Here is a 19642-nt window from a genome sequence, read left to right as displayed (position 1 = left end):
GAAAAGATAACTTTTCCGACCAAAAGTGGAAAGAGCCTATTTTACACATTGATGATGACTAAGCCAATGTAGCACCAAAAGAAAAAAAAACAATAAAATAATAATAAATAAATAAATAAAATGTAATTATCTCTAGATGTCTACAAACGAGAATAAGAGTATAAAGATAGGACGCTTATTTTATAATACCCAACAAATGACTGAAATAAATAAGTCATTTTATTGTGTGAAGGATATTAAAAAAATCAATTTACTGTTTTGGTATATGTCCAACGAATTAACGAATGAAACCGCACTTTAATTTTTTATAAACAATGGATTAAAGTAACTATTTAAAATTATTTTATCCTTTAATTTTTCAAGAATTCAAAATGTTTAATTTTTCAAGAAATGTATTTCTACATTATTTTCATACATACAAATGCTATTTTAATGTAGGATTGTTTAAAAAATTTAATGGCAATAGTTTTCCCATAAAGTTATTGCTTAAGATAACCTGATTCAATGATATAAGTGTGTTAATATTACTTAAGGAAAGTATATTACATAAGTAATGTATATTTAGTGTGTAAAACATAAATACTACCAGTGACAAATTTAGCAAATTTAAAAATTCAAAATAATTTGTATAAAAATTTGCAATTTAGGTTTCCTGTTAAGATAAATAAAGAATACAATCGAACTAAAAGCTAAACGGAAACTAACTTCCCTGATAAGAAACGTCTGTTACGATAAAAAAATATCATGTGCTAATTTGTTTTTTATACAACTTAAAGGGAAATCCCCTCTAACAATGTTTGATTTATGCTGGAAAATGTATTATATCTATTTTTTTATCTCATAAAAATTACTAATGATAAAAAATGTATAAAAACAACCGTCAAGTTTTATTTTAAACCTTAGAACAACAATATTTTACAAATTAGTAGATATTTCCCGTTGACCCTTGGTATGTATCGTAAACATTTCTTTAAAATTGTTTTTAACTTTGTTTAAAATGAACATTAAAAAAATCTAAAACGTTATCATTATAATATATATTTTCAAAGTATTTCTTTTTTCAAATAGTATCTTAATTTAATATCGTAGAATGAAAAATCAGTTCTGATTTTTACTTCTGATTTGTTAAAAAACTGTTATCAAAATGTTCCTGATTTAACANTTGGTAAAAATTTTTTTATTTGCAATTTAAAATAGTGAAAATTAAATAAAACTAAAATGGGTAGACTCGCCCCTGGATGGGTAGACTCGCCCCGGTTTACGGTACGATAAAATTAATTTAATGGATGATGCACTGATGATCCGTAATTTTATATAGTGACCGTAGGAGAAATTTATCTGAAAGGAAAATTTCCTGATTTAACGGGGAAAATGTAATCAGCCTGACTTTGAGTAAAAACGATTTACAACTAAAAAGTATAACTAAAAGACCATCATTTTACTGATTTTAATTTAAATAATTTTTTTTTCAAGTTCTTGTATTCTAAACCTAAATATGACTCTGTAAAATCTACTATAATTTCACCCTAAAAAGGAATTATGCAGTTTCTTTCGTAATGAAATGAGGCTGAGTCTTACTCTTCAATACATTTGGAAAACTTTTTTACATCAAATACTTTGTTAATTTCTTCTTCTTAATTGGTTCTAAACTGAAAGGAAAAACTCCCCCTATAAGGGAATCGTGCAGTTTCCAAGGTGAAATAACATTAATAAAAATCATAGAACAACAATCAAATGCTCTTAAAGGTGTTTTTATTCATAGGGGAAACTCCCCTAAAGATAAGAGTTTTAAAATAAACCTTATATTTAAAAAACAAACAAACAAAGAAAAACGATTATTTTATGGTTATACACGAATAAAGTATACATTTTTTTTGAAAAGTGTTTTTCTGATAGCTCTATATATTTATTGTCACTAAAAAATTTAAAATTAAAGTCGAAGATAACTTTAGAAATAACAAAGCATAAATTTCTGACAATTTAATTAAAATATTCAATATGACGATTTTATTAAAATACTTTACTCAAACAATATTAACCTTATAGAGAAGTTGAAATAAAATTATCTATAAGTGTGGTGTTTGACTTCAAGTGGCGAGTGTACGGGAAGTCGGTCGGTGAAAGGGAGTCGGTTTTTGTCCTTATAACTAATGGCGTTCGGTAGAAGAATGAATTAAAACAAAGCCTATTTTCATTCTTAAGTAATTTATTTCATTTCTTTATGGTAAGACATTAGTCAAAGTTAATATACTTTATTTTAAGAAAAATTTACGTATTGACTATATTTATCGAAAAACAAGTATAGCACTTAATCTTTAGTAGTTTTCATCAAGGAAGAACAATTTCCTTCAGCGACAATTCACTCCTTAAATTTTACGCCATAAATAAATTTACTTACATAAAAAAATCTTTTTTTCTTCTTCCTTATAAGCATTTATAGTGATGATGTGCCTTCTTGACATAAAAAAAAGTGAGATTGAGGTAATACAGATGTTCTGCCTTCAATATATGCTTTTAGAATTAATTATATTAAAAACTATGCACACTAGGAATATTAAGATAGTAGGGAGACATTAAGATTATTATAGGTATTCTTGAAAATAAGAAACCCTGTTTGATTGCAGGAGGAAACAGGGAGAGATTGAATTATATCAGGCAATATATCTGATTATTATGCTTTTAATCTAAGCCTTTTTGATTGTAATTTATTTGATTACGACAATCTTTTTATTTTTTTCAAGCTTAAACATCAATTTGTAACGTCATAAGTACATACTTTATTTACTTCATTTTGATATGGATTATCGAAATGCATATTGTTATCTTAGCACGCAGGTTGTTTTATATTTTTTATAGCAAAATGACAGCATATCGAACGACAAGTTCCTTAAACCCGTTTAATATTTAATTCATCTAAAAAGAAAATGAATATAACATAAAAAAACGTGAGTTGAAAGCTACGCCACTAAGATCCATGGTGTTCCGTAATCACTACCTGTAATATTTAATTTTGCAATCCATTCAAAGTGCATGCTGCACTTTGAAGTTAGAAAATTAATGTATAAGGGTATAAGGGGATCTATCTAAGGGGAAACAAATATACTATCGAATCACTAGTAATGAAATCGAAATGAAAAACTTCAAAAAGATTGGGGAAAAAAAACTTGGAAATATTTTTAATATTCATCTCATAATTCCTTTATGTTTCCTCCGTCAATCAAACAGGGTTTGATAATTGCCCAGCTTTTTCCAGTTGTGGTCCGAAGTGGTTTTTTTTTTTTTTTTTTTTTTTTTTTTTTTTTTTTTTTTTTTTTTTTTNTTTTTTTTTTTTTTTTTTTTTACTTTTTTTTTTGTATCTATATACGTATTAATTTAAGTTAACATGCATTTTTTTTTACTTCAATTCCATATTTTAAAAATGATCACGAATTTTGAAGAAGAAAAAAATAGGTATCTATACATTATAGGAGGCAGTTTGATATTTAAGCAAAAAAATAAATTAAGCACTGCGCAGGTAAAAATAAATTAATCTGAGGAATCAGTAGTTAGGAAGATAGGATGAAGAACATTTGAACCAGTTTGATTGCCAGATGAAATTTGGCTCTAGTAACCAGCTAACATGTTTATAATAACTGTCTTTTCTACTCTTATCTATTCTCTCCGGCTATCAAGCAGGTTTTGATGCTTGCAACTTGCAACTCTGCCTTCTTTCGTAGTGACTTGTTAATTTTCAATAGTGTTTTTTTTTCCTCGCTTGAATATTAATTTGTGAACCCAAGCCTGTATTTATTTTTAAAAGGATTCTACAAATATATATTAAAGGTGGTGATTACGGTAAACGCTGTGTATATTTTTACGATTTGAAGAAAATTCGATTAAAGGAGCGGTTGCGACTTCATTATGAAAAATGCTGTTTTGAAGTGAAGCTATTTAAAGATTTGCAACGATGTATTAAATCTATACGAAACGTCAATATAAAATATATTAAGCTATCTTTCTTATTTTAGGCTTAAAAATTTTCTATAGCAATCTGAAATGTGAAAAAGCTATTAATTTTTTTATTTATTTCTTTTTATTTTATTTCAGAACTTGAAAAATGAATTGCGAAGTTTGTTTCGAAAAGTTTAAAGGCATAAAAAGCCTGATCGAACATGAATCGACTGATAATCATCAGGAAAACGTCAAGAAACATCAAAATACCGTAACAGGTTTTTCTACTGAAAGTATCCCTGCAGTTACAGTAGCCTCTGAATCAGTCGCTGTTACTGCTGAAGGTTTTATAATGTCTGATGCTGAATCAGCCCCAGCTGTTACTGAAACTGATCCAGTTTCTTCAGGATCAGTCCCAATTGTTACTGAAACTATTCCGGACTCTGCCCAATCAGTCCAAATAGCAACTGAAACTTCTCCAAATGTCGCATTTGCTGATTCAAATGTGGGTAGTTCAAAGATTAACAACTTGTTTTCTTGTGTGGCATGTTCAAGGGGATTTTCTAATCTTTCTAATGCTATCCGACACTCAGAAAGTAAGTTGCATGCCACGATGGTTTTAGCTACCGGAATTGGTTTTGATGAACAAGCTGATATTTGTGAAGATTATATTGAATCATTTCCTGTGTTATATTACTGCATTGTATGCAATTTTCATTCCTTCAGTTCGAAATTTTATGACTTGCACTTTAAAACACGTTGTCATAGAATAATTGTGCAACGAATAAACAACTTTTTTCAATTAGAGGTGGAAAATGCGAGAGATGTTTGTTTCAATGAACAAACGCCTAAAAATGGTTCAAAACTTCCTTTTCAGCATTATTGTAAGTTTTGTAATATTCAGTATAAAAATGATAAAGGTTACCAAAGACATATGAATGATAAGAAACATCAAAAGATTTTACTGCTTATGAAGAAAATAGGTCAAGGAAAAAAAGAAAATGTTGACGCAAGTTTCAGTGTAAAAGATGCTGAAAATTTGAATAATTCGCAATATTACTGTGAGTTGTGTAATATTTCGGTTAATTCCAATCAATATGAAAAGCACTTGATGTGGAAAACTCATAAAAGAGCTGAGCAATATATAAATACAATGTCCTTGGGACATGCTGAAGATATCGATATTTCTGAAGATTTAAATGATTTTAAGTTCAATCTGGCTGGTTGTTGTTTATATTATTGTGAGCTATGTGAAATTTCGTGTTTTGGTTCTAAATGTTATGGAAGTCATTTGAATGGAAAGAAGCATTGCAGAAAGACGAAACAAAAGCAAATTGCCGCTGATTCTAAATTAGTTGATAATGTCAAAAAGTCGTCTTCTTCACCACATCGCTGTGAAGTATGCAATATTCAACACGCAACTTCGAAACGTTATAAAATGCACTTGAAAAGCAAGGTTCATATTAGAATTGAACAGATATTGAGTGGACTATCTAAAATAAAAGATGAATTCGGTCCCGGTTTGGATGCACATGACAATCCACCTGTTGATCCCAGTTTGGAAGCACACGACAATCCCCTTGTTGAATCCAGTTTGGAAGCACACGACAGTCACCTTGTTGGACCTAGTTTGGAAGCACACGACAATCCCCTTGTTGGACCCAGTTTTGAAGTACACGACAATCTCCTTGTTGGACCTAGTTTGGAAGCACACGACATTCCCCTTGTTGGACCCAGTTTGGAAGTACACGACAATCTCCTTGTTGGACCTAGTTTGGAAGCACACGACAATCCCCTTGTTGGACCCAGTTTGGAAGCACGCGACAATCCCCTTGTTGGACCCAGTTTGGAAGTACACGACAATCTCCTTGTTGGACCCAGTTTGGAAGCACGCGACAATCCCCTTGTTGAACCCAGTTTGGAAGCACACGACAATCCCCTTCTTGAATCCAGTTTGGAAGCACGCGACAATCTCCTTGTTGGACCCAGATTAGAAGTACGCGACAATCCCCTTGTTGGACCCAGATTAGAAGTACATGACAATCTCCTTGTCGGACCTAGTTTGGAAGCACACGAGAATCCCCTTGTTGGTCCCAATTTGGAAGTACACGTCAATCCCCTTGTTGGTCCCAGTTTGAAAGCCCAGAACGATGCTGATAAATCCTTGAAGTTGTCCAATTATTGCAAATTATGTGCTGTTCTATGTGCCTGTTCAAAGACCTATAATTCTCACTTGAAAGGTAAAACTCATAAGGCAATTAAAAGGATTATGAGCACATTATCCATCGAAACTGGATTAAATGTTTCCACTATTCTTAACTGAAGCAAAGTGAATTTCTTGTCCTTATTTATACTTTTTTAAAACCTTTCGGAAATTCCAGAACAAAATTTCCTATGAAAATTTTAATCAGGAAATAACAGATTGTGTTGTTGTATTTTAAGTTTTTTAACTAATTTTCTCTTTTAATGACATCATATTCTTCTTTAGTGAAGCAATTTTGTTAGCAAAATTTAAATATATAGGGAGCCAACTTTTTTCCAAAATTTAGAATTTTTATAGCAAAGTAATTCTCAGTAGATAGGTTCTTAACAAATTGCATGCGGATCACGAAAATACATATTTTTTTTAAATTCCTACGATCCTTGGCAAAAATTTCACAATTGGTTGCAAAATTATTTCGTTTCCGCTATGTAAAACTAATAACTATATAAAGAAATAACTCGTTCATTATTACGACAAATAAAAAGGATTCAATAGACATGAATTTAATAGTACAATTATTCGCTGTAAAAAATTATTAAATTAAAACTGCAGCTATAATGACAAGTTTGCACCAGCTTGGATTTAAATCTTACCACCTATATCTTCAGATTTTAATTTACTCGTATAACAATCGAATTACTATTATTATTTGAAAAATTTGCCCACATGCACCCTGTTAACAAATTTCTGGAATTTCCGTGTGATAACAATACAATACACAAAGTCGTTGTATATAACCTTCAAGGAAATTGTTTTGTTTTTCAACAAAAACACGCTTAAAGAATGCCCTGTCCATAGTTAAAAAATGTGTCTAATTGCGCTCCTAGCTGATCATTTCAATGAGTAATTAGACTGAGACTGATTTTAAAAAAAATTTAGTATGACAGAGATGGATTGAATACCAAGAAATATGTAATAAACTTACATAATTTCTATGGAAAACTCGGTTTATAGAAATTTTGCTTATTTATTAAGACTTCAAATAAATGTTGATCTAATTCAACTTTGAAATGTACAGTGATCTTAAGTACCAAATGTCTCTCTGATCATGCTGTATACATTTTTTCATTTATATGTAGTTTGCAATGAGTAATAAAAAAGTTTTTGTTTTCTTTAACCATCACTTGTCTAATAAATATTTACATACATAGGTTTAACAAGGCATGCAGTGATTTAAGGAGGAATTTTATCAAATCTCTTTGTCACTGGGCAATTGAGATGAATTAGAAAAAAAAAATTCTTCATTTAACTCTGATGCTAGATTTGTCTTCTTCAACTAACGGACACCCCTCTTCTTCAACTTGTTTGATTTTATAATTCTATAACCGTTGTTGAACAGCCGACCTAATTTTTTGGGGGGATTTACGACTACTAATAACTAGCTTAACCTCACCCCCGCGAAGGCGCATCCGGGGAAACACCGATAACTCGAAGTGCGCGCAAAAGTTCAATCACATAAGCAAACATATTCAAAAATTTTCAAATTAGAGTTTTAACAAATAGGGAGAACATTAAATATGAAATCCAGAAAACAGCATTACTTAGAAATGAACTAAATACAAACACACATTACAATGAATATAAATGTCAATCAGAAGAGATATTGATGTCGCATCTTCGGTAGGGGTACAAAGCTAATAAAAAGGAACAATTACACATGGTTAAACATAAGGTGTTTGTAACTCAGAATACAATCACCTGACAGAACAGTACTTAAGTCAACAAGGAGTACTTAAGTTAAGTTCCAGGAAAAGATTTTTTTATTTACGACTACTAATATTAACCTCTGTAGCCTTGTAATTATGAATCCAATCTAGAAGACAAGAGAACTCGTGGATCAAGCATTGGGAGAAATTTGCCTTAGTGGAGAACTTCTTGATGAAACTAACCCGCATTTACATTACATGTGCAGGAAGACCACGAGAACCTCCCATGTTTAACCTGACGGCAAAGGGACTCTAACCCATGATCCGTCTACCACTGCGGATATTTTACGTCAGCACTGTACTCAGAGCAATCCGGATGCGGATTTGTATCGACCAGCAACTGCTGGGATTCGAACCCGGTTCACTTCATCATTGGAAGGCGAACGCTCTATCACCTGAGCCATCTCGGCTCCAACTTGTTTAATTGAAATTAAACTTATTTGAATGCGAAGAAACTTCCCTCTAACAAAGCTGTGTTCCTTTGTGAGATGAAGCATTTGATTTAACATGTGAAACTCGCATCTCATCTGCAGATCAATTATGTCTAAGTTACTGATTAGGACATATTTTTAACGTATGCTTCTCGTTCTTAATTTTTATTAAAAAGGAAGCATTTTCTTTAAATTTTTTATTTCACGTAATTATTATGTAACATTTATTAGTTTATAAACACAACAATAAGTTCATCATTTCTTCAAGTATTGAATTAAATACAGATATAGAATTAATCAATTATTAATCAATTAATTATTATTAATCAATTTTCTCTTTATTGTCATGAAAAAAATTAATCAACATTTCAAACAGAATCAACGTAAATAACTAAAAAGGATTAATTAATGTAAATAATAATTAAAATTTATCTAGAAAAAAAAAGCGTAAATATATGACTCTTAAAATTTTGGAATTCTTAGCTCAGCTACAGTATTGAATAAAAATTTCAAATCTCCAGTAAACATATGCACGTTTACAAGATTTTGGACACGTTTACTGGATTGGTTAGGCCAATATTAAAAAGTTCACCTCTTCGAGACATTTAATTAATATTCCGAAATAAACAGATTTTGTTATTCATGCAAATTCAATTTATTTATAGAGGTTAATCTGCCACTGAATAGTAACAGATATAGGCTCCTGAAAAGTCTTTTTAATAATAACAAGAAATCAAGTCGAACGGTGAGATCCTTCTCCTTAATTTGGATTTCATCACATACAGAAGTTTCATAAAAGTCATCAAAAAAAAAAAAAGAAATCTCTCCCAATGCAAGAAAATGAACAAGCAGCCTGTAGTTTCATCTGGTGAATGCTCTGGAACTATTCTGTGTTCCGGAAATAAGACTTGAGACTAATAAACAACTAAAGAAAACATTTATTAGATTAAACAAACATTTCACACGTCCAGCGTGCTCTCGTCGATACAGCTAGCAGTTTGAAGAAAATACGTGGAAGAAAAAGCAATTATCGCATCCATGTCGTCACTTTATACTCTGAAGATCTGCACTACTTCAGTTCGCTTCACCAATAGTAATCGCTACCGCTGCGACGCCACAAGGCTTCCCAGCGCAGTCTGGAAGACAGTCACACGGAAAATCTCACGTGGTTAATCTTTATTTCAGAGAGTTGAAAGGCCGGCTTTAATCTGTCGATACTAACAGTCTGCTTACGACGTCCAATTTGTATGGTGAAGTGCTTTGAAGACTTGGCTAGAACCGGATGTGGTCCGCTATAAGGTGGAACAAGAGATCTCGAGTACAGTTATTAAGTTCTTTACGAACAAAAACGTTTTTCCTACAATGTTGTGAAGCAGGAGACGGTCGCAAAGACCTAACTCTATTTTGTAAAATTGCAAGAAATTCGTTGTTAATTAAATTTCTAGAGTTAGAAAAAAATTCTCCAGGCAAAGTTATAGGTGTACCATACACCATCTCAGCAACAGAACACTGTAAAGGCTCTTTTATTGATGCTCGAATGCCAAGTAATATTGAAGGTAAAACTAAAGTCCACCTATCTGTTGAATGAGCACGAATCGCACTCTTCAATTGCCTGTGCAATCTCTCTACCATCCCGTTTGACTGAGGATGATAAGGTGTGGTATGCACAAGTTTAATACCAAGAAGGCTAGCAAATTCTCGGAATAAATTACTCTCAAATTGCCTTCCCTGGTCCGTTGTAAGCCTTTCAGGAACACCAAATCTTGCGATCCAGTTGGAAAAAAATTCAAAAGCTACTGTCTCCACTTTAATGTCCCGTAGAGGTATAACTTCTGGCCATCGGGAAAATCGATCCACACACGTTAAACAATAAATATAACCTCGAGAAGGAGGAAGTGGTCCCACCAAATCAATATGAATATGATTGAATCGCTGACGAGGTAAGGGATAAGTACCAGGAGAACTTACCACATGTCGTTGCACCTTACTTTTCTGACATGCTACACAGCATTGAGACCATTCAGCAACTTCCCTCTTGTAGTTAGGCCGGTCCGGGTCCTACGGGGATACAGGGCTACCGCTTTTTTATTAGCTGTATATTGTTATAGACATATTGTTAAAAAAGTCACATGGATCATTTTTGCCTCTGAGTTAGCTTCTTTTGACTAGTTTATCACTATTTGCTCTTGCTGCCAGCAGTGCACAGCGAGTGTTAGCATTTAGTTAGAGTAGGGAGACTAAAGTTTATCCAGCAAATTATCATTTTGAACTGAGAGCACATTATACACAGTGAAAACACGTTGAACCAAATAGCCCCAAAATACACAGGATACACTAACCCAGATATTTTGGTGATAAAGAGTCTGCAGCGCTAGAAAACGCAATCCTTTCTTCCAAACCACAAACGTCCCGCTGTGGACTGATCGCTAAGACATGGTTCCCAGCCTGATCCCCGAAGTCAAGCATCACTGACTGCAGTCAGTGTGCGAGTGAGTGACCACTTGGATCAGTCTGCGTAGGGACCGAGGGTGTGCGGTATTGGTTCTCGTTAAACCGTTTTACTGTAAAGTGCTCGAAATCGTGCAGGTCGTCAGGCTACCTAATTGGGGGTGCCATCTCCTCTGCAGCCTAAAAGGAATGTCAATAATTATTTGTGATGGCATGTCTTCGGATCATCCTCATGAATGTTTCCCACACCACTGCCAATAAATAGCCCATCGTGCAGCTCTAGTTTGACGTAAGTGAACTACAACTACAACTCCTAACCACAAACCGTTTGTAGTTTTTTTGGTGCCACATTCTGTTGTTAAGCCTGAACCATGGACACATTAATGTAAACAATAACAAGCTTCCTAAAACTGGAAGAAATATATAGTTTGTCTATATAAATACTCCCCAAGCCTTTCGTCTGAAGTAGCGGAGGTGACTATGGTTACGAGATTTAACTATTTCAATTAAGGATGTTTGGTCATAATTTAAAACAGGTCGAGAACAGCTCCGATCTTTGAAATGCGCTATTTCTTGTTTCCATAGCAGTAGACTGCTTTAAATTTCGTAGTGGCGGGAGTTATTTTTATGGATTGTATTTTTGATATAAATGTAAATAATAACAATCTCGAGCTCTGACCTGCTCTACTTCCGGTTAGATAGTATACATCTGCTTACTACAGCTCTAGAGGCGATATTTTCAAACATATAATTTTCCTTTTGAGAATGGAAATAAATTATGTAATTTCTGAGCTCAAATCTACTGTATTTTATAAGATATTAGGTAATTTTGATGAGTTTGAAATAAAAATTTGTTTTAGTTATTTATAGATGCATTGATAAAAGAGGAGACAGGAATGTAACATTTAGAAAGAACTCGCATTTTTGGTAGTCCCGATTTGGCTTCTTTTTACTTGTTTATTACTGTTTGTTCTTGTTGCAAGCCGCTACGTTAGTGTTGGCTTATCGTTCCAGCAGAAAGATTAAGATGCTTTAACAAACTATCATTATATAAAAATTTCAAAGTTGGTAAATTGTTGACAAGGCAAAAAGTGTTTTATAACATTTATTGTGTAGAAAACACCATCAATTAACAAACTATAGAAAACTTTCAGTGTGTTATAGGTTATGCTTACATCAAGGCGATGGGTGAGCAGGCTTAATATTCTAGGAAGTTTTATTATTGTGATTTTTGTTCAAGTTGAACAAAATTTACCATTCATAAGAGTTTTCTGCAATTTACAAATTCTCATAAGTTCTGAACCTAAAAAAAAATTTAAGAAATTTTTTAGGACAGCATAAAAAAAAGTGTAATGTTTGTCCCGTTCTGAGTGTTATCCCTTATTTCGTTATAATTGTGTAAGATATCATTGGTTGCCATTTTCTGGGTAGCATCATATCATGTTTGGAGGGTCCTCCCAATTAATTTGTTATTTGTTTCGTTGAAAGGTAAATTAAAAAAAAATTCTAATATTGTGAGTTACAAGTTTACTTTTACAAATTTAGGCGTCAAAATCAATCGGAAGTAATAACCCGGAAGTCTTACGACGAATTTTGACTGCTAGCGCCATCAGTGCTTAACTTAACACGGTCAACAATCCATAGATAGGCATTATTGATGGAAAGCTATAAGCTTATGCAACGAGCTCGTCGCACTAAAAAATAACAAGAAAATAAAACACCGCGTGTTTTGACCAATCTAATCAAAGGTAATATTTTGTTTCATTTTTTAAATCTTAAAAGTTGTATTAATGTAATTTTGTGCAATAAAAGAAGTGTGCTTTGTCTGTATTTTTATAATGTACTTTACCTCTTAAGGAGATTATTATTCTCTTCATTTAGAAGTGTTTCAAGAAAATTTTAATGCTTTTTATTACACAAATTTCAATATGTAAATATTGTATTTAACATGAGAACGCTCTGAAATAATTATATAATTTTTTTTTAATATTTAAAGATATACATGCTCAATATAAAAAATGTTTTAATATTATTTAATTAGGAGTGTTCATTAGGTTATGGATTGAGTCATCAATAAGGTTGCAGTAGATATACTGCTCATCTCAATTCTACACAATTACATCAATAATTACAAAAAACATAAATAAACAATTGAGTGTAAGGTTTGGTGCTCCTTGGTTTAGGCACTGTACCTTGGAGATTTTATTCATTATAAAATCTTTCATTCAATTGTTATTTCTCCCTTGAACTTTAATTATTAGAAAATCTCACTTAAATCATTTCCCCTATTTCCTGTAAGATATAAAAATCGTCAATATAAGGGCGGCACCTAATTTTAAATTTTTACTGAAAAATGCAATAGATTTTGGTATATTTGAAATTTAAGAAGAAGTACTAATTTTTAGCTTTAATAAAATTTTAAAGAGACATATATTTTTAATGAAGTTTTGTGATATTGGAAAAAATGTTTCGTTTTCCTTCCATGAAAAATATACTTCTTAAAGAGAGAGAAACTTGCATAAAAAGTCAAACTTTAACTATGCTGACTAAGTTGCATAATTTAATAGTTATTAGTATCTTTTAGCTCTGATTGTTTTACATACCTGATAATAGCATTATTTATTTTCTGTTATTCTTTTCTTTGGAACATAAAATTTTAATAGAACTGTTTCAGTGTTCAAATTAATATGTAGGAATGTAAACATATTTAAGTGAAATATTTTTATACTTATTTTACTGTAAAATATAGAAAATTAGATAATTATTAAAATTAACACGAGTGGGAAAAATATTTCCTGATTTACCCCATTTTAGAAAACAATTCATTATAAGTAGAATTTTAAAATTCTTAATTTACTCTGTAGATCAGTTCTTTAGTTGTTCACTATAAGTTTGTTTTTGCAAGGCAGTAGTGATAATTGGAAAATTGCATCAGCAACTTAAACCAACATTCCCTATGCATTGAATATAAATGAGATAGTCTATGAACATAAAATTTGTTGTCTGCTTTTAAAGCTGAAGTAAAAATGTTTGCCACAATCTCAATGAATGTCTCTAAATCAGAATGCATTAAATATCTCAATTTAAAATGAGAAAATAAATGTTTTTCAATGTACCTGTACTTAATTCCATAGGCCCACATTCTCAGAACTTGCTCTCTGTGTTTTTTCATTTATCTATTTGAATATCAAATTTTAAATTTTTTAATTTTCTAGAATATTTGTATAAATCTTAAAGAGATTACATTTCACATCAAACACATAGCAATAACCAAAGCTTGTAAAGTAAAATTAAATGGAATGAAAAAATATGTTGCGCTATACATATTGTTTACAGGTTACTAGGAGTTATATCTTCTAATTCACCTTTTCTAATTACTAATTGCTTTGATTAAACTCTTTTTTGCATTCATTTGTATGTTATAAATGAAATTATTTTTATCAGGTAATGCAAAAATATATAATAAATAATTTTATCTTTTAGTTAATAGAAAATTATTTACTTTTAAGGTATGAATATTTTAACATTTATGTTAACCCACATAATATGTAAATGGCAATTCTTTGTTTTAGATTTTTGAAATGCTTTGCTGATGTAACATATAAAAGAAACATGATATATATCATGGTGGCATTATGATTACTGCCAAAAATACTTGAAGCATAAAATTGTTATGAATTTCAACTTTATCTGTAGATTTGTAGTCATTTAAAAATATATGTGCACGCAAAAAAATGGGCCTTTTTTATTATTAATTTGATAATTAATTACAAAAATCAAATTGTAATTGACTTGAGAATATTCTTAAGTCCTACAACTCCTATTAAATTTGTTTATAAATTGGTAGACTGTTTTATTGTTACTTTGTAGAAAAGACATCTCAAGAAATTCTGGCTTATGTTGAATGCTGAGGAATGTGTTTGCTTAACCGATTTTGAAAGTTTGCTTAAAATTAAGAGAATTATTTACTTGTTGCACAAAAAGTAAGTATAGCTTAAAAATATTTTGGATCATATTTCATTGAGGCTCATAGGTAATATAATAAAATAATTTTTTTTTTTCTTGTTGGGGCCATTTCCTGGAAAATTATAAGAATATTTCTAGAATTAAAAATTAGAATTAAGAAAAAATTATAAGAAATTATAAGAATTATTTTCTGTGATATATTTATATAATAAGAATTAATTTTTTTAAAGGGTTATAGAATACATTAAAATCTGTAATAATAGTAAAAATATATTAAATTTAAAAATATTCATAAGAATTAATAAATCAATATACATATAGATTTAAACATTAAAAACAGGGTTGGGTTTTTGCCGTCAAAAACTGGTTTTTGACATGACAGTGGTAAAAACCGTCAAAAACCTACTATTTTCTTTAATTTACGGCATATAGCGGACAATATATTATTTTCACTTAATTGCCTTTATAAATGAATGTTGTAAATGATTGCTATTGATTTTGCAACTATATACAAGTATTCTTAGAGAAGGATATACATTCATACAGAAATATTGTAACATACTAATCGAAAATAGTGATACTTAACTTTTATCATTATCGTAGCTTGATTTGCAAAGGATTCGAAATTTTGCACTTCTTAATTGTTAGAAATAAACAAACAAACAAAAAAACTTGGAACTATTAATAAATTCAGGAACTAAAAAGAAGAATTTAAAATTTGGCATTTCTTAAATATTAGAAATAAGCTAAACAAAACTTTCAAAACTTGTAACTACTAACAAACTCTAAGTCAGGAATGACTTGACACTTTTCAGTAATGTAATATGCCAAACAAAATGATGCTTGGAAATGTTTAAAATTTTGTTTAGTATCCCAATATTTTACTTCAAATAGTATGATTTGATATAATCATGTTGGGAAAATGCAAAAATCTATTCTTAAATATCGTTTAACAACTTTTTTTCTAATTTTATTGCCCAAAAATGAATTAATTTTAAATAATAAGCAGTTAAACTCAAATTCAAATACAGTTTTATCAAAACTATGGGTTTTTGACAGTTTTCGACGTTTTTGACATGACGGTAAAAACCATGGTATAAACCGGTAAAAACCGTCATGTGTCAAAAACTTGCCAACCCTGATTAAAAATTTGCTTACCCATTTTCAGACATTAATCCAGGATATGAATTGTAGGTTGGAGTTTTGTGATTACTACTACTGATTAATATCTTTTTTCTGATTTTGAAAATAATTCTAATCAACAATAAATTAATCAATATATAGAGAATTACTTTATAGTAAAATGATACAATAAAAAACTTTCACATATTGATTTCAGTCTATAATGATTTGATTTGTGCTCGATAACAAAAGTTACAAAAAACTGTTACAACTTTCCTTTCTTAAGAAAATAATTCTGCAATTTATTATTCTTTTGTGATAAAATTTGTCTCGCATAATAAGTATTAATTTAATTTTGACAAATTAAATTTTTTTTCTCCGTTTGTCATTTTTAATTTTTTAAAAATAATACGGTGTATGTATGCTGTTTCAAAAATGTCCTGATTTTTAATGTGCCAACAGTAAAACCTTAGCTGCCAACTCTACTGGATTTTTCCAGATTTCTCTGGTACACTGCTTTAAAAAAATTCTCCTGGTTCTAGTATATTTTTAGAAAATTCTCTAAAATTGAAAATTTTGAATTTCCTAAAAAAATTTTGATTAAATATCATTTTTGAACATGATTAATTATCATTTTCAATATCATATTGCTTGCTTGAATATTTAAATACATATTACTGGTAGATAATGAAATGGACCTCATTTGCAAAGAAAGTTAAAATGATCAGTTTAAAACTAAATGCGTGTTACTATTCAAAATTATAAGTTAACATAATACATAGCACTCCATGTTAATCATAACTGGAAAATATTACAGTTTTTTCTATTTTGATCCCTATAAAAATCTCATAAAATATTTAGCACAATTCATGAAATTTATATTATTTCGTAAAATCTGTTGAATTCTTTCTATCTATGTTGGTAGCTATTATTAAAACTATAAATATTCAAAAATCTTTTTGGGTAGTTGTCGAATGTAGAAGAAAATATTTTGCGTACAAATCTACAAAATTTTTTACTTACACTTTTCCAATTGAAATTATAATGCATCTCCAACTACTATAATTTTATGTGCATTTTATATTCATTCATCAATTTTTTTATTATGGTAGATTCAATTTTCAAGATGAATCAGGATGCACTCACAATAGAGTTAATAGAAGTGGAGATTCTCACAGAATTAGAGAAAAATGGAGATCATAGGAATTTTAATAAATTATCCTGCATCCCATGCTCGGTGACGTTTGGTAATTATCCGAGAGTAACCCAACATATCAAGAGTGAAGAGCATTGTATTGCGTCACTGGCCACAGGTATTTCTTTCAATGGACAAGCCGAAACCACTGAAAATTTCAGCGATTCATTTCCCGAACTCTATTTTTGCCTTTTGTGTAGCTACCGGTGCTTCAACTTCAATGCATATAATACTCACTTAGAAGGATCTTTTCATAAATATTTTGTGAAGTTATTGAGAGACATGTGCAGACAAAAAAGAGAAGGTCATTCATATAATTGTTTAAAAATGCATTTTTCTAAAAATATATTTCATACGTTCTGTTGTGAATTATCTAGAGCCCTCTGTAGATGTTCATTTTGTTTCAACAAAGGTTATAAGAAAGTTGAATTGTTTGTTAGCAAAATTATCAAGGTTGGACAGATAGAGAATGTCGGTGATTCGTATGCCTTTGTGACTTTTGATGATTCATCAAATTTAATATCTTGTTTATTATGTAACTTGCTTTTTGATTCTATGACATTACATAAACAGCATTTGGAAAATCCAACTCATAAGAGAATGCAAAAATTTATGTTTAAAATATCCCATTTAGTAAATGGTATAAATATTAAAAGACTTAGGGCTCTGAAAAAAGCCAAATGTACCTTCAGTAATTCATTTCGCCCTGCATACTATTGTGAATTATGTAATTGTTGGTGTACTGATAAAAAGGAGCACATAATTGGAGAGAGCCATAAAAGAATAAAAGAGTTAAAAATATATCTTTCAACGAAACAGGGAAGTGATTTAGAAAGTAATGCTCCAAGTTTAGCAGCTACTCCTCATTTTGTGCTTCCAAAATTTTATTGCAGACTTTGTGCTGTTTGGCGCCCACCTGATAATATGTATGCATTACATTTAAAAGACAGCAGGCATCAGAGAATTGAATGTTTTGTTAATAATTTGGTAGACGTTGAAAAAAATGTTATTAATGCCTATATTGATACCCAGGCTCGCGAAAAGATTAATACATCATACCATTGTAAATTGTGTCATTTTTATTATCAAGAGCTTGAAAGTTACGAACAGCACTTGAAGAGTGAGGTGCATAAATCGTCAGTGATGTCTTTTTTAAATAAAGACAAAAACTGTCAATGAGTAGTGTTGTGGTGAACAAGGTCCAAGAAAAACTTCTCAGAATCATGAAATGTATAGATTTCAGTTTAATAGTTTTGTAAAGTATTGGAATTACCAATCAATGGTTGAAAAGACTAAAATAAGCCAAATATTTCACTAGAATAATGTTGACAATATTTTTATACCTTCTTTTTTCAATAAGTATTCTTTTCATCAGCCATATTATCGTGAATTGTGCAATAACTTATGTAATCAAAATGAGTCTTATAAAAAATTACAAGTTGAACAAAAAAAAAAATATATAAGCAACTTAATTTGTTTAGTAACCAAGTTATAACTTTTTTTTAAAAAGTTACATTATTGTGAAGAGTACAATTATTTGGGTTTTGATTCTCAAAATTATTAACACCAGTGTTTTTACTGATATTCACAATTTATTATATAAGCAAAGAACATCAAAGCAATATGCTAAAAAGAGAAGCATGTCACATCCTTTAAAATAAAACTGTGAATTGTGTGATTTTTTAATCCTAGTTTTAGACATTACAACCAGTACTTGCAAACTGAAATGCATTAAACGTTCGTTATATCGTTTGATACCTTAGAATTTAGCCCCTCAGAAACTTAATGATTCATTACTAATTTTATTTAAATATGAATCCTGCAAATTTTAAATTAAATGGTTATTCATCAATTTTGAATGAATATGACTTTCAAACTTTCCTGATTCAATTTAATTATGATTGATTGATTTAAAGGTTCATCAGCATTTTTGTATCCATTAATTCTAAAATTATTTAGTTAAATGATCCAATATCAATATGAAGTTTTCAAGACTTTTTTTTCTTATTTATACTATAACGTTATCAATAGCATTCAAATAATAAAATTTCACAGTTATTATTATTTAAACCATGTTTGAAATAAATTTAGAGAAATAAAATCATTATTTTCAACTCTGTAAAATTTAAAAAGTTTTTGAGCATTATAGCCATGGCATTTATGTTGTGTAAAAGAAAAATATTTAATGTCATAATTAACTGTGAGTGCTAAGATACTTGTTGTTTTCGTGTCCATGGATCTTTAGATCACAGAAGATAATTGGTAATATTATATAAAACTAAAATATTTTTTAATCTATGACTTATTATTGTTGAATGATTGAACAAATAAAATTTGATAGTTAATGCATAAATTCAAATCAATATGAAGATTTTTAGTTTAATCCTATAATCTAGTTCAATTTTAATATCACTGATACAAATTATTACACTACATCATATCAATATATACCTTAACTTTATTACAACCTTATATATATATGCAGAAAAAACCTTACTAATCCAAAAGCTCAAGTAACCAAAGTTTTGGATAGTATATATAAAGTTTTGGAAATTGTATAGAACACTTGAAAATCTGTGAT

At 30.1% G+C, this 19642-nt stretch overlaps 2 protein-coding genes across 5 annotated transcripts; both read left to right on the top strand.

The window, feature by feature from the left end:
* Positions 1 to 870: 870 nt before the first annotated feature.
* On the top strand, positions 871 to 7310 carry LOC107448991 (uncharacterized). Its single transcript, XM_043054461.2, has 2 exons — positions 871 to 949; positions 4087 to 7310. The coding sequence occupies exon 2, from the start codon at positions 4097 to 4099 to the stop codon at positions 6251 to 6253; it is 2157 nt and encodes a 718-aa protein (XP_042910395.1). The 5' UTR covers positions 871 to 949; positions 4087 to 4096; the 3' UTR covers positions 6254 to 7310.
* Positions 7311 to 12400: 5090 nt separating this feature from the next.
* Positions 12401 to 19414, top strand: LOC107448994 (uncharacterized). Of its 4 annotated transcripts, none has more exons than XM_016064385.3 (3): positions 12401 to 12526; positions 14649 to 14761; positions 16979 to 19414. In XM_016064385.3, exon 3 carries the CDS (start codon positions 16993 to 16995, stop codon positions 18238 to 18240), a length of 1248 nt encoding a protein of 415 aa, XP_015919871.2. In that variant the 5' UTR covers positions 12401 to 12526; positions 14649 to 14761; positions 16979 to 16992; the 3' UTR covers positions 18241 to 19414. The 4 variants fall into 4 exon arrangements, with proteins under 4 accessions (XP_015919871.2, XP_015919872.2, XP_071033353.1 ...); XM_043054466.2 differs by lacking the exon at positions 12401 to 12526 and adding an exon at positions 12619 to 12708; XM_016064386.3 differs by lacking the exon at positions 14649 to 14761 and having other exon boundaries at positions 12405 to 12526.
* The last annotated feature ends 228 nt before the right edge of the window (positions 19415 to 19642 follow it).

This window comes from Parasteatoda tepidariorum, chromosome 2 (genome assembly GCF_043381705.1).
Source record: "Parasteatoda tepidariorum isolate YZ-2023 chromosome 2, CAS_Ptep_4.0, whole genome shotgun sequence".
In the NCBI taxonomy this organism is placed as follows: domain Eukaryota; kingdom Metazoa; phylum Arthropoda; class Arachnida; order Araneae; family Theridiidae; genus Parasteatoda; species Parasteatoda tepidariorum.
The sequence above is the reverse complement of the archived record's forward strand: the minus strand, read 5'-3'. Positions and strand labels throughout refer to the sequence as shown.